This window comes from Protomyctophum bolini (assembly GCF_963924005.1).
Source record: "Protomyctophum bolini genome assembly, chromosome: 18".
Taxonomy (NCBI): Eukaryota; Metazoa; Chordata; class Actinopteri; order Myctophiformes; family Myctophidae; genus Protomyctophum; species Protomyctophum bolini.
The window spans coordinates 3,861,839-3,886,616 of record NC_137879.1 but is presented as its reverse complement, the minus strand read 5'-3'; the positions used below and the strand labels follow the sequence as shown (position 1 = coordinate 3,886,616).

General features: G+C 42.6%; 1 protein-coding gene across 1 annotated transcript; it reads left to right on the top strand.

Annotated features, from left to right (window-relative positions):
- Positions 1-1,079: 1,079 nt before the first annotated feature.
- Positions 1,080-24,144, top strand: LOC308333106 (kelch-like protein 26; the record flags this gene model as incomplete). The annotated part of the gene is made up of 18 exons (XM_080789301.1): positions 1,080-1,512; positions 3,192-3,248; positions 5,098-5,388; positions 7,280-7,419; positions 7,771-8,013; positions 8,121-8,252; positions 8,932-9,015; positions 9,272-9,538; positions 12,904-13,038; positions 13,629-13,823; positions 14,440-14,583; positions 15,299-15,461; positions 15,603-15,740; positions 16,859-16,999; positions 18,190-18,348; positions 18,769-18,918; positions 22,189-22,381; positions 23,190-24,144. 18 exons carry the CDS (start codon positions 1,080-1,082, stop codon positions 23,374-23,376), a joined length of 3,252 nt encoding a protein of 1,083 aa, XP_080645427.1. The 3' UTR covers positions 23,377-24,144.
- Positions 24,145-24,778: the final 634 nt, after the last annotated feature.

The following is a 24,778-nucleotide window of genomic DNA, read 5'->3' as shown; positions in this document are numbered from 1 at the left end:
GATTAATTATGAGTGTTATGATTTATGAGTGTTATTTTGGATTATAAATATATATATGTTTATTGCTAATAGTATATATATATTTATATGGTGGTATATTGTTATAGTATATATATATGTATGTGGATTATCTTAGGCCTAGATGTCTTCTAATATATATATATATATCTATATCTGTGCAGCAGTTGTTATGAACCTGTATTAGACTAACTCTCCTCCCATGCAGAGGATACTAATGGGTTTTCAGACAGACTGATTGTCATCAGCTGTGTGGCTGGGGTAACCCTGTTGGCCATGACCATGGAGGTCTGATCAACCTCCCTGATTGGCTGACGGTCACGTGAGCGAGCTAGCGGCCGCGGCTCTCTCACTACATAGCCCATTCATGCCCAGCCCAGCGCTGGGGAAACACTTCCAAGGTCTTTCCCCCATCCGTCGTACTACTACTACATGTCGCCAACTGTTTTGTTCCTTTATTTTGTGAAGCTGAACTTTTGTTAGACAAGTTATTCCCTTCGGAAAGGAATACCTTTAGTTTTGTTTTTGGATTCCGTTTATTATGTTCATGCGAGTTAAAGAGCCATTTATTTTGTAAACTATTGTTGATTCTTATAATTTATTCATTATACTATTGAATAAATCCTTGTATTAAGGCCTTGGTTTCCGTTTCTCTCATATATTACATTACCTTTACCCCTAGACATATGGTTTTGTAACATATTTGGGAGCCCGTCCGTTTCAAAAAACAAATTAAGGATTCAGTTGTTCAGTTGGTTATGTTTTTTGTTTTGCTAGTATTGCTTTTGGTGGTAGACGGATTGGGGAGTATTAATGGTGAGTATGTTGCTCGTACCAGTTTGAGTAGCGGATTTTGTATATGGCCTGTATTTGGTATGGCCTCTGATGACCAGGGTGCTAGTACGGATGTCCTGTCGCTTGAGGAGCTACAACAGTGCTCATATTGGGAATTGTACAGTATTGCCAAACAATTTAACGTTCCTTTACCGCACGGTACCAAAAAGAAAGAGGCGATTTTCGCAGCTGTCTCACGGCAGTTGTTTTCACAGGGAGTCATTACGATGCTGTCAGATGAGAGTGAGGGGGGAGACGTATCACTCATTGTCGCAGAACCGAGTTCTAGTGGGGCCAATCAGTCTGACACTACGGGTGTGTTAGAGCAGGGCGAGGATCCCGCGGGGGACCCGTCTGCTCAGGCCCCACATGATTACCCACGGGGCACTGGGGGGAGTCCTCAGGACATAGGGGGGGTTTTGCGCCTCCGGGAGCTTGAGCTGGAAATAGCACTAACAACGCTGAAGAGCGAGGAGTGCAAATTACAGCATCAGAGACATGAGCTCGACATGGCACGCCTGCGAGGCCAGACCTACCCCGACGAGGCGTCCGCAGGGGCGCCCGCCTCCCAGCAGCGACACGGGTCACCCCCAGGTTCCAGAGGAGTGGCAGCGTTCGACATAAGCAAACAAATCGCATTGGTACCTGCGTTCAAGGAGGGTGAGTTGGATAACTACTTTTGTGCTTTTGAACGAATTGCTGGTGCTGTTAAGTGGCCCAGGGAATTCTGGAGTTTGCTACTCCAATGTAAGTTGACAGGTAGAGCACAGGATATCTGTAGCGCACTCACGGTGGATGAGAGCCTATGTTATGATGTCGTAAAGGCGGCTATCCTTAGCGGTTTCGAAATGGTGCCTGAACATTATAGGCAAAAATATAGGGCCGCTCAAAAATCCTCTACTCAAACGTTTGTGGAATTTGGCCGTGAAAAAGCCACATTGTTTAGGAAATGGTGCAACGCGAGCAACGTACACACTTTTGAGCAGCTTACTGAGCTGATAGTGATGGAAGATTTCAAATCATGTATCCCAGATCGTATTGTTGTCTATCTTGAGGAACAAAAGATTAACTCAATTGCTAAAGCCTCTGTGAGGGCCGATGAATATGATCTGACGCACCGTTCGGGTGTTTCTCCGGTGCGTAGCGGGGAGGGTCTGTTCAACATGCAGAAAAAACAGCACAAATTGTCACAACCGAAAAGTCCACCGAGGGGCGCAAGTGCAGCGCCTGACAATCGTGCTTGTTTTTACTGTCATGAAGTGGGCCATTTGGTTTCTCGCTGCCCTAAAGTACAACATAAGCAGCAGAAAGAGAATGGAAATGGAAATGTGTATTCAAAAAAACCAAAGGGTGTGGGGTTTGTGCATACTATTCCTCGGTCTGCTTCCGAGACAGCTATGGCTGTCCGGGCGGAGGTAGAGGAGTGTTTTGATCCCTTTATTTTGCATGGCTCAGTCTCGCTGTCTGATAAGGAAAATGAGCGCGTTCCTATCACCATTTTGCGTGATACAGGCGCCTCACAGTCCCTTATTTTACAGAGTGTACTGCCATTTGCGGAGAATACCTTTTGTGGTTCCGATGCATTGGTTTTGGGCGTGGAAATGATATCCTCTCGCGCTCCATTGCATATGATCCACCTACGCTCTCCACTTGTTTCTGGTCTTGTGCAGATCGGGCTACGTGAAAGTTTACCCATTGAAGGTGTGGGGATGATTCTTGGCAACGACATAGCTGGGGACAAAGTGTTTGCGTCGCTAGAAGTGGTTGAAAAACCTGTGGCTAACGTAGCTATGCCTGCGCTGGGAGCCCCACCCACTGTGTTTCCGGGTTGTGCTGTGACTCGCGCACAATTGAAAAAGTTTGATGACGAGGCTACGTTGTGTGACACTTTCTTGTGTGCCGAGCGACCAGTGGGTGATGCCCCACAGACACCGCGTAAGCGGGCTAGGAAAAGCTTGCTGGCTACTAAAAGTGATTTTGGGTTTGATATCGATAGGGAAACATTTGCGCATGCGCAGAAGCACGATCGCTCTCTCTCTGTGTGCTGGGAGGCAGTTACCAAAGTGGGTGAGGCTGCTGGGCCGAGTGCATATAGTGTAGAGGATGGCCTCCTTGTGCGTAAATGGTTTCCAGCGGCTATCGGTGACTTGAAATGGAATGTGGTGCGTCAGGTTGTGGTACCTCAGGGTTTCCGTTCCCAGATTCTCAGTCTGGCTCACGACAACATTTCTGGCCACCTGGGCATTCGTAAAACTTATGACCGCATCCTACGCTATTTTTTCTGGCCGGGTTTGAATGCGTCTGTTACTGACTTCTGCCGCACTTGTCATGTGTGTCAGATGACGGGGAAGCCAAACCAGACTATTCCGCCCGCGCCGTTGAAACCGATCCCTGCTGTGGGTGAACCATTTGAGCACATCATGATTGACTGTGTCGGTCCATTACCGACCACAAAATCTGGTCACAAATACCTTCTTACTGTAATGTGTAGTGCAACGCGCTACCCAGAAGCGTTCCCATTACGCACACTAAAAGTGAGACCAGTTATTAAAGCGCTTTCTAGCTTTTTCTCTACTTTTGGGTTTTGCCGGTATCTTCAAAGTGACCAGGGCTCAAATTTCATGTCAAAATTATTTGCTCAAGTTGCTTCCACCCTTGGCATAGAACACAGACACTCTAGCGCTTATCATCCTGAGTCCCAGGGCGCGCTTGAGCGGTTTCACCAGACGTTGAAAGCGATGATGAAGAAATACTGTCACGAAACTGGTAAAGCCTGGGACGAGGGCTTGCCTTATCTTATGCTGGCAGTAAGAGAGAGCGTACAGGAGTCGCTGGGGTTTAGCCCAGCGGAGCTGGTGTTTGGCCATACGGTGCGCGGGCCGTTGCGTGCGTTTCGAGAGGGCTTATTAGCCAACGCAAACTCGCCGGTGACTAATGTATTGGATTTTGTTGCGGGGTTTCGCGAGCGATTGCACAAGGCCAGACAGATGGCTAGCAGCTTTCTGAGTAAAGCTCAAGGTAAAATGAAGGCATGGTTTGACAGGAAGGCTGTGCATAGAGTGTTTGCTGTGGGTCAGAGGGTGTTGGTGCTGCTCCCACTGCAAAGCTCAGCCTTCCAGGCCAAATTCAGTGGTCCTTATGTGATTGACAAAAAAATGAGTGAAACGGATTATGTGATTTTGACGCCCGATCGTCGCAAAAAGACAAGGGTTTGTCATGTGAATATGCTCAAGCCGTATCTGGCTCGCACCGAGTCAGATACTCCTGTTATTCCCGCAGTTGTCGCCTCACTTTCTGCAGCAGCGCCGTCACTTTATTCCCCTGAGAGTGATGGGCTGCGTGTAAAAGGTTCGTCTGGGTCACGTCTACAGAACTCTGAAATATTGAATGATTTACCGGGGTATTTAAAACATTTGGGTCCCCAGGCGCAAGCAGACATTATTGATTTGATGGAAAATAATGTGAATCTGTTTTCAGATAACCCATCATGCACATCAGCCCTTTCTCATGACGTAATTGTACAGAAGGATTGCCCTCCTATTAAGCAACATGCCTATCGGGTTAATCCAACCAAGCGTGCTTTACTACGAAAAGAGGTTGACTACTTGTTAGAGAACGGGCTGGCTGTTCATAGCAGCAGTGCGTGGTCTAGCCCCTGCTTGCTGGTGCCTAAGGCTGACGGGAGCCAGCGGTTTTGTACAGATTTTCGTAAGGTTAACAATATAACGCAGGCTGACAGTTATCCGCTCCCGAGGATGTTGGATTGCGTGGATCGGGTGGGGTCTGCTAAATTTGTAACTAAATTGGATTTGCTAAAGGGTTATTGGCAAGTGGCTTTGACACCCCGTGCATCAGAGATCAGTGCATTCGTGACACCAGACGGTTTATACCAATATACAGTGATGCCATTTGGCTTAAGAAATGCACCAGCGACATTTCAAAGATTAATGAATAATGTACTAAGAGGCGTGGACAATACAGAGACTTATTTGGACGATGTTGTGGCATATAATGATACTTGGCTTGAGCATATACACACTTTGAGACAGATTTTTCAGCGGTTAGGAGAGGCTAACCTGACATTAAATTTGTCAAAATGTGAATTTGGTTGTGCGACCGTAACGTATCTTGGGAAGCAGGTTGGTCAGGGCCAGGTACGTGCTATTAATGCAAAAATCCAGGCTATTCTAGAATATCCTGTGCCGAGGACTAGGCGTGAGCTCCGCCGGTTTTTGGGCATGGCAGGTTACTACCGGGGGTTTTGCAAAAATTTTGCTGCCGTCACTGCGCCGCTGACTACGCTGACTAGCGTCAAAAGAGTATTTATCTGGTCGCCTGCCTGTCAGTTAGCGTTCGAATCCTGCAAGGCTCTCCTCTGCAGCACTCCAGTCCTGGCTGCGCCCGACTTCACCAAACCGTTCAAGCTGGAGGTGGATGCCAGCGCCTGTGGCGCCGGTGCTGTCCTGCTCCAGGAGGATCTTCAGGATATCGATCATCCCATCTGTTACTATTCAAAGAAATTTAATTCAGCGCAGGGTAACTATAGTACCGTTGAGAAGGAAGCTCTCGCCCTGTTACTTGCATTACAATTTTTCGAGGTATATGTTGGCTCAAGCCCGTTGCCTATTGTTGTCTATACTGACCATAATCCCCTTGTGTTCCTAAGGCAAATGCAAAATTCAAATCAGAGACTGATGAGATGGTCCTTGATGCTACAGGACTTTGAAGTGGAAATTCGCCACAAGAAGGGGACGGACAATGTCCTTGCGGATGCCCTTTCCCGGGTTTAAGGTGCTCTCTTCTTTGAGAAGAAGTTATTTGGGGATATAACTTCTTTTCGGGAAGGGGGGTGTCACGACTATGGTCGTGTGTGGTTATGATTAATTATGAGTGTTATGATTTATGAGTGTTATTTTGGATTATAAATATATATATGTTTATTGCTAATAGTATATATATATTTATATGGTGGTATATTGTTATAGTATATATATATGTATGTGGATTATCTTAGGCCTAGATGTCTTCTAATATATATATATATATCTATATCTGTGCAGCAGTTGTTATGAACCTGTATTAGACTAACTCTCCTCCCATGCAGAGGATACTAATGGGTTTTCAGACAGACTGATTGTCATCAGCTGTGTGGCTGGGGTAACCCTGTTGGCCATGACCATGGAGGTCTGATCAACCTCCCTGATTGGCTGACGGTCACGTGAGCGAGCTAGCGGCCGCGGCTCTCTCACTACATAGCCCATTCATGCCCAGCCCAGCGCTGGGGAAACACTTCCAAGGTCTTTCCCCCATCCGTCGTACTACTACTACATGTCGCCAACTGTTTTGTTCCTTTATTTTGTGAAGCTGAACTTTTGTTAGACAAGTTATTCCCTTCGGAAAGGAATACCTTTAGTTTTGTTTTTGGATTCCGTTTATTATGTTCATGCGAGTTAAAGAGCCATTTATTTTGTAAACTATTGTTGATTCTTATAATTTATTCATTATACTATTGAATAAATCCTTGTATTAAGGCCTTGGTTTCCGTTTCTCTCATATATTACATTACCTTTACCCCTAGACATATGGTTTTGTAACACATGCGTGCTCCTCTGCTGCGCTCAGACAGCATTACATTCACACATGCGTGCTCCTCTGCTGCGCTCAGACAGCATTACATTCACACATGCGTGCTCCTCTGCTGCGCTCAGACAGCATTACATTCACACATGCGTGCTCCTCTGCTGCGCTCAGACAGCATTACATTCAGTTTATTGAAGAATTTCTTTAATCAATGTTCCATCCCTAGCCAGGAGGACATTACAAAAGAGTACTTGATATGCTCAACAAATCTCCCCGATTTAAAGAAAGCTTCAGTATATCAAATGACAACAATAAGCTGTTTCTTTGCATTTTAAATGTGGCGTCAGAGTAACTCCAATACTCATATTTCGTTCACATCGTTTTTTACAACATAATTTGACTCACTGTGTTCAGCCTGAGTTGAATTAAATCATTAAATCACCTCAGCCATGTAACAGTAATGTAGTGAGTTCTCTCTCCACCTCACCTCAGCCATGAGTTAAACCACATGTAACAGTAATGTAGTGAGTTCTCTCTCCACCTCACCTCAGCCATGGCCATGAGTTAAACCACATGTAACAGTAATGTAGTGAGTTCTCTCTCCACCTCACCTCAGCCATGAGTTAAACCACATGTAACAGTAATGTAGTGAGTTCTCTCTCCACCTCACCTCAGCCATGAGTTAAACCACATGTAACAGTAATGTAGTGAGTTCTCTCTCCACCTCACCTCAGCCATGAGTTAAACGTTTAAACCACATGTAAATAGTAATGTTGTGTGTTCTCTCAATTTCATTCAAAGGGCTGTCTCGACATGAGAACATATACGTATGTCCTCTCTCCACCAGTGCCACCACACTGCACCTCAGCCATGGATGACAACATCCTGGACCTGGATGCTGCCTGCCGGAGAGAATCACCAGAGGTTGCCCACGTGGTAACCTTTGGGCATGACACTGCCAAGAGGATGAGACTGGACACTGACCGTGTGAGTGTGTGAGTGTGTGTGTGTGTGTGTGTGTGTGTGTGTGTGTGTGTGTGTGTGTGTGTGTGTCTAATGCCCAGGTTTTTCCAGCACCGCACCTTATAACCTCACACGATTAAAGTTCTCAGTTGCCACCTCTGATTGATTTCAGTCATTTGGATTCCATAGAAGCCACAACGTGTCTTCTGTGAATGCATGCTGCACGCTGAGAATAGCAGATCTACAAGTTTACAACACGTCGCGGCGCGGTGGCTCAGGGGTAGAGTGGCTGGATGGTAACTGCAAGGTTGTTTTCTGACGCTGGTCTCGTCACGAGTCGACTCTCACCTTCCGTCCACTCCTCCTGTCATACAGGCTGATCCAGCGCCACAGGAAGCCTGCAGTTCACCCCCCTGCCCTCTGGGTGGTGCTGACGTTGCACTCCAGGAGGGGGACCGCAGTGTGCGTATGACTCCGTGTGTCGGAGTCTCAAAGATCTTTGATGCTCTCAACAGGCTGCGTCTCCACCGTGCCTTGTGTGATGTGATTCTGTGCTGTGAGGGACAGGAGTTGCCCTGCCACCGCGCTGTCCTGGCCGCCTTCAGCCCTTACTTTGAGGTAAATTAATCAATTCAAGTTACCGTCCGTCTGTTCTGGGGCATAGGCTACATTAAGTAAGAGCTAAACTGTGGACATTTGAAGCCAAACGTTCTGCTTTCCAACAGGCCATGTTTACATCTGGCACGGAGGAGTCCACACAGGACAGAGTGACCATCAGAGAGGAACCCCAGATGATTGCATTGCTGGTGAACTACGCCTACACATATCGTGTGTCCTTCTGCGCCGATAATGTACAGGTAATGTGTTGCCATTAAGCATACGATACAGTTCACGATATGAGGTTCACGATACGATACTTATCACGATATGAGGTTCACGATACGATACGATACGTATCACGATATCGGGTTCACGATACGATTTTTCACGATATTTTAAACACTAAAAATTCCAGACAAATGACCGAAAAATCTTTTTTATTATTTACCCCCCCCCCACCAGGCTATTTGTATTTAACTACATTGCTAAAGTAGCATTACTTTTCATGTAAAATTACTTAATTTCTGTGCAACAACTGTAACACATGCTTTCTTGTTTAGAACCTAGCTCGAGTTAACATGTACAAAAAGCTTTCTTTGATGACATCTTAGGATAGACGTAGACCTATTTGACAGTGCAGAAACATAATTGCCTTCCTTGATGTATTAATGAGCATCACCTATGGGCACAGTCAGACACACACAGCTCCCCTCTCTAGGCTTCAACTGAAAGTGTCTGCATGGAGTCTGTCTCATTTCTCTCCAAAAGCAGCCCCCCTAATAACAATTATTTATTTATTTTAATCTGTTTTTATATTTATTAAATCGATCAATATATACGATATATCATTACATGCCTAGTTACCATCATCATAAACAGGCATTGTCTCCATGTTTGTCCTACATAGCATCAGTGTTTTCTTCATTTGTTCTATAGGCCCTGCTAGCGGCGTCAGACTTGTTGGAAATCGTGGGTGTTCGAGAGGCCTGCTGTGCATACATGAAAGACATCAAAAGTTGGGTAAGGATTTGTTGCTTTTCATATTGAGAGGGTTTGGGGCGTATTGTTGCTGTTTGGGAGGGGAAGATGGATGGAAACCTCATAACTCCATTTTTGAGGTTTTTGATTTTATTCCATAAATCAGTGCTATTGACCACCCTTTCTGTCTGTGTGTTGTTTCGAAAATATTGAACCAATGGAAAGTAGTAAAAAACGCATTGGACAAAACATTTATTTACAGATACATTTATTTTCTTGCTTTCTTTTTGCACTTCAGGAGAACCGAGAGGCCACCGGTCTCCTGTTGTACGGGAGAGGCGCTGACGTGAATGTTCTCCCCGAGCATCGGTCTCTACTAGGTCCCATGTTCATCGTCCCATCGGAGACTGAGAATTATTGGGACCCCGACCATGAAAACAAGCTGTTAGAGGGTCTCAACAGGCTGCGTCTCAACAGTGTCTTGTGTGATGTGATTCTGTGCTGTGAGGGACAGGAGGTGCCCTGCCATCGCGCTGTACTGGCCACCCTCAGTCCTTACTTTGAGGTAAATACATTTACGTTTTTTGACCTGTTCTTAACTTGGCTTTTATATGAACTGATCTGAACTGATTATGTCAATGAATTGTTAACACAATCTACATAAGGGTAGGTCAGGCCCGGCGCCAGGATGAAATGACTGAGGGGTCAATTGAGATTTTTGAGGGGGGGAAAAAAAATATTAAAAAAAACACATGCTCCAGATTTTCTTTTTTTTTTGTGATGAATGCTTCAATCTGGTGCACTTTGAAATAAAAATGAAGAGGCTAGATCTATAAAGAGCTACACACATCATATTAGATTATTATCAGGGCTGCACACAACTTTTTTGGTCTAGTACTCAGAGGAGCACCTGGAGGAGTTACTTGGTCTAGTACTCAGAGGAGCACCTGGAGGAGTTACTTGGTCTAGTACTCAGAGGAGCACCTGGAGGAGTTACTTGGTCTAGTACTCAGAGGAGCACCTGGAGGAGTTACTTGGTCTAGTACTCAGAGGAGCACCTGGAGGAGTTACTTGGTCTAGTACTCAGAGGAGCACCTGGAGGAGTTTCTTGGTGCTCCTAAAATGCGGCGACCCGTCTCGCCGGATGGATAAAAGAGGGATGAATAACTTATAGCAAAACGTTATTTATTGGATGAGTGGGGAGTCAATGGAGGGTATTGATGAGTGGGGAGTCAATGGAGGGTATTGCAACTCTAGATTTAGCCCTAGAATGGCTCTTGTTGAAGATTCTATTTTTTTAACATGCGACACATCGTACGGCGAAGCATACATCAGGGTTCCCTCTTGTTTTTAGCTGAGGCGACGTAGTCAGACAGTCATGCAGACACACATGGCTCCTCGGTGCAAAAATAAACGGTGTACACTACCCGACTTTACCATAATAAGGGACAGTATGTCGAGACACGGTGTTCATGTTGGGCAGCAGCAGTGCCAGTCCGCAATGCTTTAAACTCTTCCCACTCCACTATGTCGGAAACTAAAACCTTAGTGCCCGTAAAAGGTCGGTGGCCGGTGCCTAGGCTGTGAGAGACGGCATCGCACACGAGCTACCATGCTGCTCCAGCACCCGGAAAACAAACACAAGCACAGCGGCAAACGGGAAGGAGTGCAAAGCATCCAAAGCATGCCCTTTTACACCGGGGACTACGGTAGTTTGCTATCTGAAACGGAGAAGACGAAAACTATTTGTGTCAGATTTGCTCCTGTCAACCGCCGTCCTACCAGCATGGAATCCTCCCCCTTTTGAGCAAGGACGCGCTGTGATTGGCCACAATGGCCAGTGCACTTGTGCAAGACGTGCTGTGATTGGCCAGTAGCCACTTTGAGTGGCAGTCGGTGGAAAATGCTCTCGCCACAGAGTTGACTAGTATTCTGGCCATGATAATAATCATTCTGGGCGGCCCCCGGCTGTTGGTACGCAGAAGCGCTTCCCGGCGCTTGATTGACAGCGCATTTTGAATTTTGACGATTCATGCGCGCTGGCGCACCGCTTATGTGCAGCCCTGATTATTATCCTCTTTACTGTGCTATTATTGCCATTTGCCAACATCAGCAGTAGTGCTACAAAACAAAACATTGGACAGGGCAGGGGTGGGAAACTTTGATGATGGAGAGGGCCACTATATTTCAAACTCACTCCAGAGGGCCACTGTATTTCAAACTCACTCCAGAGGGCCACAATGCATATAGTCAAAGGCAGCTGATCTACAAGCTCAAAACGTGTCGCAGTGCAATGCATTTTGAGCTTGTAGATCTGCTTTATTGCTATTTTTAAAATTGGAATCCTGAATTATTTTCAACTATTTTTGAATTGGAATCCGGGAAAAGTAATCTTTTTTTAAATTTTTATTTCAAATACATTAACTTTAGGATTATGAACTGAAATGCAAATAGTGGACATAAAAAAAAGGTTAGTACTAGTCATTAAGCTATTAACACATTAGACTGAGTAATCTGATATTAACCTGCAGACCACATTAAGTGCGTCTGTGCTCAAAGAATACATTCTTCAGCGTGTCCACAATAGTCCACAGCCCACTTTGCCACTCTCTCTGATCCACTGCATCAATAGCACCCCTCCCCCCAATGGCAGACAGTCATGTCAGACACATGTGTTAAATCCCTGTGCCTCAGGAATGTCCTACTTCCCGTTCTTTCCAGATGGGAGATGGCCATGACACCATAGAGTTATTATACAATAGAGAAGACACCCAGAGGAAATCCTGAAGCGCAATGGACATAGTGGCCGAAGAAGGTATTGCAGTTTGGTAAGGTTTGGTCCTCAAACACATGAACGCGCACTAGGCTCCGTCCACTCTGCCGGTCGTCGCGCGTTCATGTGTTTGAGGACAATCCATCCAGAATGCACACTGTTCCTAAACCGGAAGGAGGAGTGGATTCGCCTCATGCGCTTCTGAGCAACTCAATGCAAGTGGACGGGAGGAGAACTTGGGTGTCTTCTCTATTGTATATATACTCTAAGCATGACACATGTTAGATGTTCCTTGCATGCCTGTACAATACTTTTTTGTTTGTTTGTAGCAGCATGTTTTGAGTTGTTATGACCAGTGCTGCTAGTGAATATCACTGCCAAATATCACTAGAAAACCAATCAATTTTTTTTAACCCATTGATGCCTGAGGCCGAATCTGGGAACGCCTTCTAGGGCCTGACCTAAGGTTTCTGAAAACCTTCAAATTCTGATGATTTTTTTTTTAATCGTTATGTTGCTACATGTATAGCAATAGCTGATGAGACACAGAGAGCACGGCCGGCATCAAGGGTAGAACAACGTATACGTTGCACCAGGCGTCAATGGGCTAAGGTGTCAAGGAGGTCGGGTTGAGGGGTCAAGTACCCCCTTTGACCCCTCGTGGCGCCGGGCCTCTGGTAGGCATGTCACAGTGATTACATAGTAATCGCCTAATCACAGTTATTGGAGATAATCACAATGATTTATTTTGCATGATCGACGTCAATCGTTTCCATGTTGAAAAATGTCCATGCTTTTTTTTTTAATAGCAAAAAAGGCAAACAGAAATACAAATTGTAAAGTTCCAATGTTCAATGCAATAAAAATAATCGTAACAATTAATCGTAAACTTAATTGTGTGATTGCGACATTAGGGATGCCCAGACTTCTTTTTAACTTTAACTACTTTTAACACGACCAGCTCAACAAGACCTACCAACCCCCAAAAATATCATCCCATTGCTGAATACACGTCAAAATGTACCAGGCAGGCTGTCTTTCATGTCAATCATCGAAACCTTAATTAATGTAGGGGATATCAAAAGGAGAAGTTTTGTGACTATTTATTTTATTAGGGGCATGGACACTCAAACCGTTGTCCTTTCCAACGTGCACAGGCCATGTTTACGTCTGGTATGAGGGAGTCCACACAGGACAGAGTGAACATCAGTGGACTGGAACCTCAGACCATTGGAGTATTGGTGAACTACGCCTACACTGGTGTCGTGTGCACCACAAAGGCACACATGCAGGTAATGTACCATGCATAATAAACCTAATTTTCAACATTATTGTCATATATCGGTTCTTAACAAAAAAAAAGGTGAGGATACCATGGGAGGATACCTACTCTAGGGGACACGGGAGAACATGCAAACTCATTGCATTTCATAACGTCACCTGTTACGTAGCCACGTTACCTGTTACGTACGTCATCAGCCAGCGCCACATTCTGTAGTACAAATAACTGACGGCTGTGTGGAGTGAGTTTAGTGAATGATAAGGGGACGTCGCAGGACAACAGCAGTAGCTGTGTGGGGTGAGTTTAGTGAATGATTAGGGGATGTTGCAGGACAACAGCAGTAGCTGTGTGGGGTGAGTTTAGTGAATGGTAAGGGGACGTCGCAGGACAACAGCAGTAGCTGTGTGGGGTGAGTTTAGTGAATGATTAGGGGACGTTGCAGGACAACAGCAGTAGCTGTGTGGGGTGAGTTTAGTGAATGATAAGGGGACTTTCCAGACTGAGTAGCGCAGTGACATTTTCAGATCTGCGGAACGCAGCGAATCGGGTTGGAACTACTATATCGGTGCTTAACAAAGACGTGTTGTTAATTTGTTCCAGGCCCTGCTAGCAGCCGCAGTGATGTTTGACGTCACGGTTGTTCGAAAGGAGTGCAGTGACTACATGGAGCGACATGTTGTGGACATAGATAACTGTGTGGAGATGTACTGCTTTGCCGAGGCCCGTTCCTGTGAAGGCTTGCAGACAAAAAGCCTGCATTACATCGAGGAACACTTCAGTGTCGTATACCAGCAGGTCAGTGATTTGAAGCTTACTATGTTTTTTTTTGTTTCGGCTATAACTTCGTTTTACAAACGTATTACTCGACCAGACCTGAGTAGAAACAGTCAGTCACAGAGATTAGATGTATTTCGGCGACAGTCACATTTCCATTTCACTTAACAAATCATATATCATCAGTGAACACCTTCCAGGCGAGACAATGTGACTTCAAGTATGAAATGGTGCATTTATATAGCGCATTTATCCAAATCGCTTTACAGAGATTGTGCATTACATTCACCCATTCACACACACACACACACACACACACACACACATTCATACACCTTTACATAGATTGTGCATTACATTCACCCATTCACACACACATTCATACACCTTTGCATAGATTGTGCATTACATTCACCCATTCACACACCGATGGCAGCGGAAACCATGCAAGGCACCAACCAGCTCATCAGGAGCAATCAGGGGTTCAGAGTCTTGCTCAAGGACACTTGGACACTAACTCTGGGAGGAGCCTGGAGGTTACCATCCAGCCACTCTACCGCTGATCCACCGCCGCCCCAAGTATGAGAACAGGGTCTTCATCTATCAGCTAATCTACCGTAGTATCTTCTACCATTAGGAGGAGTTCCTCTCTCTCTCCGTGGAAAGGCTGACGGAGGTTCTCTCCAGTGACCATCTGAATGTTCCTGAGGAGGACATGGTGTTTGAGGCTGCCATGCTGTGGTTAGACAAGAGTCCTACCCACAGACAGAGCTTTGGACAGGTCAGTCATTTAAACAAGAGTCCTACCCACAGACAGAGCTTTGGACAGGTCAGTACATTTAAACAAGAGTCCTACCCACAGACAGAGCTTTGGACAGGTCAGTCATTTCTTATTCTCACGCCTTGTAAGACAATCAGAGGTCTCTGTTTATCGACATTATCATAGGTCTTCTAAATGTAAGGCAGTTGCTAGAGTCCCTTTGCAAATACATGCTTTGGCATCTGCTGTATACAGTATACTGTACTGTACTGTACTGTACTGTACTGTACTGTACTGTACTGTACTGTACTGTATACTGGTGTGGGACTGGCTGGTAAATGGTGCATTTATATAGCACTCTCATCCAAAGCACTTTAACACAGATTGTGCATTACATTCACCCATTCACACACCCATTCATATACCTTTACATAGATTGTGCATTAATACATTCACACACACACACACACACACACACACACACACACACACACACACACACACACACACACACACGCATTCATACACTGATGGTGGAGGAAATCAAGAAGCAGCAACCTGCACATTGGGATAAATTGGGGGTTCTTATAGCTTCTTATTGGGGGTTCTTATAGCTTCTTGCTAACTCTGGGGGAGCCCAGGATGGAACTGGGAACCCCCCCACTCCACCACAGAGACCACTGCTGCTGTCGTGTTGTTCCAGTTGGACCAGTACTAATACTTGGTGTTCTGTAAGGTGTTGGAGCACATCCGTCTGCCTCTCATCAGTCCCTCCTACCTCCACACTGTGGTGGAGAGTCTGGAGGTGGTGAAAGAACAGCCGGGCTGTCAGAGGTTCATCTCTGAGGCCAAGGGGGAGCAGCCATACTCTAACACAGCACGCCCACGCAGTAACACCGGTAGGTGACGAGCTGAAAGTGGACATCTATCCAAAGAAGGCCAGCATGCCCGTCTGTGAGATATGTGGGTCTCTTTTCATGAAATAAACTCTTGAATGTACTCCTCCTGTACACCTGCTCCTTCTCCCCCACTGGATGCAGTGATCGTGGCAGTGGGAGAAAAGATGTACAAAAGGAACACTGTCGACTCATTGGAGATCTTCGATCCCCTGACAGAAGAGTGGAGGACAGTTGGAGACTTGCCCATGAAAAGCGATAGGCATGCCATGGTCGCCTCAGGTGAGAAGAAAAACTCTATTATTGGACTCGGGTCCATACACAAAGTACAAACGAATAGACATAAAAGAGACATGACGGGCAAGAAAAAGTCATTAAAAGGATGTAAAATAAAAAAATAGTACACAACTTTTTAAATGGGTCAGATTGACTTCCGGAGCGAGAACTGTCCTCCGCTCCGAGCCGCTCCGAGCCGCTCAGTGCACACGGCACGGCACTGTGCAAGCTTGGCTAGCAGTTTACATCAATCATTGCCTCTCAAGCAGGCCCGGCACCACGGGGGGTAAAGGGGATGTTTGCGCCCTTAAATCAACCTCTTTGCCTTTGTGCCCCCTCAAAAATCTCAATGCCCTCTCAGTCATTTCATCCTGGCGCCGGGGCCTGCTCTCAGACTCAAGCCCAGCCCCATACGCGTAATCTGGAGTGAGCGTAGAGCGGCGTGGGGGAGATGAACGTGAGCGCGGAGCGAGCGTAACAAAAGCCGTCGAGAGCGAAGAGCGGAATTATCGTCCGCTCCGCTCCGCTCACATGCTCTGGTTCTGTACAGTATTAAAAAATGTGATGCTGCTAAATAAATAGAAAACTGGGTTAATCCACGGGTATTTAAAACACCCCGAACGCCCGGGATTATTTAATCCGCAATCCATTAAATCATAGCGCCCAGCGATTTATAGCAGCAGAGCACATTCAGCGACGGACCGGATGTTATCCCGGATGTGGCTGAAGTAGGACCGGATGTTATCCCGGATGTGGCTGAAGTAACTAAATAACCAAAACACTCTCCGTGCGAACGACAACAACGGGAGGTATGATTAATTCTAACGCGACTAGTGACGGGACCGCGATCGGACCGTCTAACACATAATTGTTCTTTTCTTAGAATTGGACGGAATGATTTAACGTTTTAACATTTTCGATCTCGTCGGCTAATATAAGCGCCCAGCAGCTTATATTATAACACTGGAACTATTTTGATGAATTTCTGTGAATTTCTTCAGCGATATATATATATGAAGACATTTCAAGTTGTGTATGCTATTGTGTATATAAACTATGTATTTCTTTTAAAACAATGAAAGCTTACGTCATTGTTTTAATTCTGCTCCTCTCCCACCATATAGGCTCTACTCTGTATCTGGCTGGAGGTGACAAGCCGGGTCGTTTTCCCCCTAGTGGTAAAAGTAGTGAGATGTGGCGCTTTGACGCTCAGAAGGAAACATGGCTGAAGATGGCTTCCATGAAAGAGAAACACATTGACTTCAGTAAGCTGTCAAACTATTCTAATTTATCCCCGTTTTCCCTGCCAAGAATATTTAACCAAAAAAGCCCAGACTGCCATAATTTACATCGATGTATGTTTACTCAGGTTTAAGTAGTCACAGAATATTCATCTTCACTACTATCACTATCACTACTATCACTATCACTACTATCGCACACCGAGACATTCGTTTGTGAAAATAGTCGGTTTGAAAAACAAAGTTAGAAGGTGCTGAAGCCATTTTAATTTCAAGGACCCCCAAATTAAATGTATATTAATTAGCCTATAGGGTGACAGGGTCCTAGGCCATTTCATTATGATTTTAATCTCTGCACTGGGACCCCATGTTACAGACATGTTTACAATATTTTACAACAGTAGCTACTTATATTTTGTTATTTAAAGCTGTGATTATTTATTTAAGAAGCACTGTTCTGTACCAATGTTTAAGCTAAAATAATGATGACCGGGGACTTAAAAATCATTGTTTTAATTGATGGCCTTCATGCCCTGGCACTTGGCCTTGTGTCCTCAAAAAGTTGACCAAGTGGCCTTGCCCCTAAAATGATGAAATTCCAGGCCTGGTTGGAGCACATTTAAAAGACACACAGTCATGGCAGACAAAATTGTCCCCACGAGGAAATAAAAATGAGTTTCACGAGCACATGGCTGTCACATGTGTTTCTGGGTTGATCATAGATACCGCTCTCTAGCAGCGGTGCCCAAAAGGTAGATGGCGATCTACCAGAAAGGCTGTGCAGGTAGATCACATTTAAATATAAAACTAATTAATTAAGGCGACTTGATTGATGAGTGTTGGTGTGTATGTGGTAGAATTACAAATGAAATACAAAACCTAACCTATTCCATTTCTCCCCTTCTATTTCCCATTCCAAGCGCATTTGTCTTATATGTAACACCACCTCTGCTATTCCAAAGACCCCTCGAGTACATATTTAAACTATTTTCAGTGACTTTGGACAGGTGGGTAGATCTTGTTCAGCTGGTCATTTTGAAAGTAGCTCTCAAGTCAAAAAGGTGTGGGCACCCAGTCTAGTGGAAACACTGACTGGACGCCATTTACGACCCTGGCAGGATTATCCATTGAAATAAATTGACCCTAGCCTCGACGACCATGCATGTCCAACACGTGTAGCCTTCTAACAATTATGTTGTATCTTTTTTCCACAGGCCTGGTGATGCTGGATGGATATATATTTGCAGTGGGGGGGTGGGGTTGGGCGCAAGAACGGTACGACCCGAGCACAGACACCTGGGAGCTGATGAAGGATAACCGGTGTCCTATGGCCTGTGATGTGGTCGCACTGGATGAACATCTCTATTTTATTGGTATGGAACAGATTCATGGACCTGCAGGTTCAGCCTGCGTGGTTTTATGAGGTTGTGTTTTTCATGTAGTAATAATAATAATAATGAATTGCATTTTTATAGCGCTTTTCTATGCACTACGTGCCTACTCAAAGCGCTTTACAACGCTTCATTCATTTTGGTATTATTTATTACGTATTCATGCTTCACCTGTTGACGGTGAATAACGTTTTGACGTGTGTGTGTGTGTGTGTGTGTGTGTGTGTGTGTGTGTGTGTGTGTGTGTGTGTGTGTGTGTGTGTGTGTGTGTGTGTGTGTGTGTGTGTGTGTGTGTGTGTGTGTGTGTGTGTGTGTGTGTGTGTGTGTGTGTGTGTGTGTGTGTGTGTGTGTGTGTGTGTGTGTGTGTGTGTGTGTGTGTGTGTGTCTCCTCCTGGACTCTAGCTGGTGAGCCACGATGTCAACGCGACAAGCCAGCTGGCCGGCTGGCCAAGTACAACCCTAAAACCTCCGTGTGGACAGAACTCGCTCCGATGCAGATTCCACGTAGACACTCAGCTGCTTGTGTTCTGAATGGAAAGATCTACGTTACAGGTATCTTACATTAAATAAAGGTATCTTACATTAAATAAAGATCTACGTTACAGGTATTACATTAAATAAAGGTATCTTACATTAAATAAAAATTACGTTACCGGTATCTTACATTAAATAAAGGTATCTTACATTAAATAAAGATCTACGTTACAGGTATCTTACAGTAAATAAAGGTATCTTACATTAAATAAAGGTATCTTACATTAAATAAAGATCTACGTTACAGGTATCTTACATTAAATAAAGGTATCTTACATTAAATAAAGATCTACGTACAGGTATCTTACATTAAATAAAGGTATCTTACATTAAATAAAGGTATCTTACATTAAATAAAAATTACGTTACAGGTATCTTACATTAAATAAAGGTATCTTACATTAAATAAAGATCTACGTTACAGGTATCTTACAGTAAATAAAGGTATCTTACATTAAATAAAGATCTACGTTACAGGTATCTTACATTAAATAAAGATCTACGTTACAGGTATCTTACATTAAATAAAGGTATCTTACATTAAATAAAAATTACGTTACAGGTATCTTACATTAAATAAAGGTATCTTACATTAAATAAAGATCTACGTTACAGGTATTACATTAAATAAAGGTATCTTACATTAAATAAAAATTACGTTACAGGTATCTTACATTAAATAAAGGTATCTTACATTAAATAAAGATCTACGTTACAGGTATCTTACAGTAAATAAAGGTATCTTACATTAAATAAAGGTATCTTACATTAAATAAAGATCTACGTTACAGGTATCTTACATTAAATAAAGGTATCTTACATTAAATAAAGATCTACGTTACAGGTATCTTACAGTAAATAAAGGTATCTTACATTAAATAAAGATCTACGTTACAGGTATCTTACAGTAAATAAAGGTATCTTACATTAAATAAAGGTATCTTACATTAAATAAAGATCTACGTTACAGGTATCTTACATTAAATAAAGGTATCTTACATTAAATAAAGATCTACGTTACAGGTATTGCATGAAATAAAGGTATCTTACATTAAATAAAAATTACGTTACAGGTATCTTACAGTAAATAAAGGTATCTTACATTAAATAAAGGTATCTTACATTAAATAAAGATCTACGTTACAGGTATTACATTAAATAAAGGTATCTTACATTAAATAAAAATTACGTTACAGGTATCTTACATTAAATAAAGGTATCTTACATTAAATAAAGATCTACGTTACAGGTATCTTACAGTAAATAAAGGTATCTTACATTAAATAAAGGTATCTTACATTAAATAAAGATCTACGTTACAGGTATCTTACATTAAATAAAGGTATCTTACATTAAATAAAGATCTACGTACAGGTATCTTACAGTAAATAAAGGTATCTTTCATTAAATAAAGATCTACGTTACAGGTATCTTACAGTAAATAAAGGTATCTTACATTAAATAAAGGTATCTTACATTAAATAAAGATCTACGTTACAGGTATCTTACATTAAATAAAGGTATCTTACATTAAATAAAGATCTACGTACAGGTATCTTACATTAAATAAAGGTATCTTACATTAAATAAAGATCTACGTTACAGGTATCTTACAGTAAATAAAGGTATCTTACATTAAATAAAGATCTACGTTACAGGTATCTTACAGTAAATAAAGGTATCTTACATTAAATAAAGGTATCTTACATTAAATAAAGATCTACGTTACAGGTATCTTACATTAAATAAAGGTATCTTACATTAAATAAAGATCTACGTTACAGGTATCTTACAGTAAATAAAGGTATCTTACATTAAATAAAGGTATCTTACATTAAATAAAGATCTACGTTACAGGTATTACATTAAATAAAGGTATCTTACATTAAATAAAGATCTACGTTACAGGTATCTTACAGTAAATAAAGGTATCTTACATTAAATAAAGGTATCTTACATTAAATAAAGATCTACGTTACAGGTATCTTACAGTAAATAAAGGTATCTTACATTAAATAAAGATCTACGTTACAGGTATCTTACATTAAATAAAGATCTACGTTACAGGTATCTTACATTAAATAAAGGTATCTTACATTAAATAAAGATCTACGTTACAGGTATTACATTAAATAAATGTATCTTACATTAAATAAAGGTATCTTACATTAAATAAAGATCTACGTTACAGGTATCTTACAGTAAATAAAGGTATCTTACAGTAAATAAAGGTATCTTACATTAAATAAAGATCTACGTTACAGGTATCTTACATTAAATAAAGGTATCTTACATTAAATAAAGATCTACGTTACAGGTATCTTACATTAAATAAAGATCTACGTTACAGGTATCTTACATTAAATAAAGATCTACGTTACAGGTATCTTACAGTAAATAAATGTATCTTACATTAAATAAAGGTATCTTACATTAAATAAAGATCTACGTTACAGGTATCTTACCATATTTCCTTACCTTTTTAAGTAGTCACAGAATGTTTATGCCCACTACGATCAATCGCCCCGACCGTGGTTAATCACAGAGCCTTTTGTTGTCACTAAACGTTTCCAAAGTCATTTCTGAAAAAGACATAAGCCTAGTATTTTTCTTTAAATCATACTATCATTGTCGATATAACTCCATTTAGGTCAACGATATAACATTATGTTGTGATATAATAATATTGTGCCGGAGGATGCTAAACGCACACCAGTCTTAGTAGTAGCTCATGCCAGAAACATCTAAAGAGTTAAGTCTTAAAAAGGACCAACGCTTCGGCAGGTACTACTGCCTTCTTCAGGGTATTCACATACCCTTTCCCACAGTCTATACTCTATTCACATACCCTTTCCCACAGTCTATTCACATACCCTTTCCCATAGTCTATTCACATACCCTGAAGAAACGTTGGTTCTTACTCTGCATCCTAATAAATAATTGGCACTTTGGCTATCGGTGTGTGCGGCCACTCTTTTTGTCTTTTGAAGACTTAACGCTTTAAGTGATATAATAATATATCAGCGGGTAGCCTATTTAAGGGCCAGTCAACAGTCTTCCTTGAGAACGTTAGGTTTTGGTACGATGACGGGCGTATCGCCATGGACTCAAAGTTAAGTTAGCTGACCTTCCCTTGGACTGAGATAAAAAAAAAGGCATAACCCTCCCATATTTTCCTCCAGGTTTACACTTTTCTTCCTTCTAAATACCGACCTGTCCCATATAGTCTGGACTGAAGTTTGGGCCCATAATGAAAGGCCCTAACAGTCAATCCCTGTATATCGATAGGTGGTCTGTATGAACACGAGGGGTACCTCGTGATAGCCGAAACGGTGGAGTGCTACAACCCGCAGACCGACCGGTGGACCATGTGTGCCCCCTTTGGAGGACGCCACGAGCACAGCGCGGTCGTGGACAAAGGAAAGATCTACGTACTGGGAGGGAAGGAATTCCAGGGCAATAATTACAACAATACTGTTGGGTAAGAGACACTGCAGCGGCTCCATGGATGTCTGGGAGGGGGGGGAAAAGTGTCTTCTGGACACTAAGGGCTCCATTTTCGTCACCGCTAAACCCCTTATCCCTAAACTTCTTTGCCTTCTTGTTTTTGCAAAACATTTTTGAATAGTTCAAAAAAAATGGCCAGTCTACAAGCTCACAACGTGTCAATGTAGATTGGCTAGTTGAACTATTAAAAAAAAAATCAAAATAGTAAAAAAAGAAAAAAATAAGTTTAGGGATAAGGGGTTTAGCGGTGACGAACATGGAGCCCTAAATCGTTTTAGCCCAGAAGAGAGATTAGACATTTTGCACCAGGACCCAAACTTCTGAAAATAGGGGATCCTACAAGCTTGCGACGCGTGCTTGTAGATTGGCTATTTTCACTACTTCTTAATTATTTATTATATTCATGGAATTTCATAGATGTTTTTATTTATTTTGTATTTATACAAATATTTGACTTTTATATGTTCAAAAAAAGAAAATCTTTGGAGAAAAAAGAATACATTTCTCGAGTCCGGTCGTGACTCGTGACTCATAAAAATTGGTCCGTGACCCACAAGTGGAAATGGACTAGTAGTTTCTAGTAGAAATGGACTAGTAGTTTCTAGTAGTGTAATTTTTATGTCAGCAGCAGTGTCAACAGGCAGTGCAGCCTTTCATGCGTGCGCAGGAAGTTGGAAGTACCATAGCTTACGCTATGGACCAGAGCTAGGGGGAAAAGTGTCTTCTGGTCCATACGAGACATTTCTTTCACACCCGGTCGGTCTCTCTCTGTTCGTGTCTAGAGATGCCATAACGATCGAGTGCTACTGCGAAGAGACGGACACGTGGGAAAAAGCGGGAGAGACGCCGGATGCTCGCTTCTCTATCAGATGTGTGTCTCTCAAGCTGCCGAGGTATCTTGGGTACGACTACGGAGACGATGATGCTCAATATTCCCCTGCTGGAGACTCCATGAATGATGAGTGGTAACCTACCTGTTCGAGACCACTTATTTTTTATTCCATTGTGTAAGCCGAGATCTACCAATGTGTTCCCTGGACCACTGATCTAGGCACACCTAGATCTAACAGACTATTATTCATTTGGTTACCTGCAGCTGCTGTAGTAGCCTACGATGTTTTTATTCCGCTGGCGCTGAAGTCCTTTTTTTGTTTTTAACCCATTTTGGACTGAGGTCGATAAAAAATGGCTTCTAAATCCTATTTTCTTTCTGAAAAGCCCATGTTTCTATGTCGGTGGTGCTCAACCTTTTTCATGTCAAGGACCCCCAGAATTATCTCTATTGGGCCACACGGACCCCCACCTCAAAATATGTAGTTCCAGGGACCTCGCCAGAAGCCAATATTTTGATTAAAAATGTTTGCTCTGAAATATATATTCAAAGATTAGCACCACACTGTAGAAATGCACACAAGATAAATGAAAAACCCTCCTCTACGGCTGTTGAATGAACAGTGGTAAATCCTCGTTGTAAATACACTCCTAATACTGAATACAAATCTATAAATGGTGAAGTATAACAAGATGTTAAAGCATCGCCACTGTGAGTAGACCAAAGCAATGTCGCACGTCCTACTCTCTCTCTCTCTCTCTCTCTCTCTGTATATTGTGTGAATGCTTCCCTCCCAACGTATATGATTGATTTTTTTCATCCACAGTATTTGTATGAAGACATTAAATGTATATTTTCATGCTGTACATTTCTTGTACCAACTTATTATGTTTTTAATAAAATGAAAGAAAACAGAACAGCGACTTTACTTTGACAGGATATTGTGTTAACAGTGTTTAGCCTCTGCACTGCATTAACTTACAATCTGTCTTTAAAAATGTTAAAAATGTAAGTACTGAAATAAACTATTCATTCATTCATTCATTCAACTATTAATTATTAGGCTATTATTATTATCATGTCTTTGTTCTGGAATTGGAAGTGTTGCAACATAAGAGGTGTGTGAATCTATTTGTTCACTTGCATCAAAATGATAAAACTAGCCTTATTCCTAACCTTAACCTCAGTAAAGCTATGGTTAAACTATGGCCTTATTCCTAAACTTCTCTCCAATGGCAACCGGATGTACTGTACTGTGCTGTGCTGCACTGTACTGTACTGTACTGTACTGTACTGTACTGTAACTTAAAATAACCATCAGGAATGTGTCTGGCTTATAAAAACTCACCTCCTTTCAGATGATGGAATATGAGAGCAGATGAAAGGACAACAGTGCCATCTAGTGGGCAAGTTAGCTCATCAATGGATGTGTAGTACTGTATCCTTCACAGTTCACTCATATAGGTTGAGTGAAAACTGAAAAGACATACATTAATGCATACATCATGTATGCATTCATGTATGTGCATGTATGATACA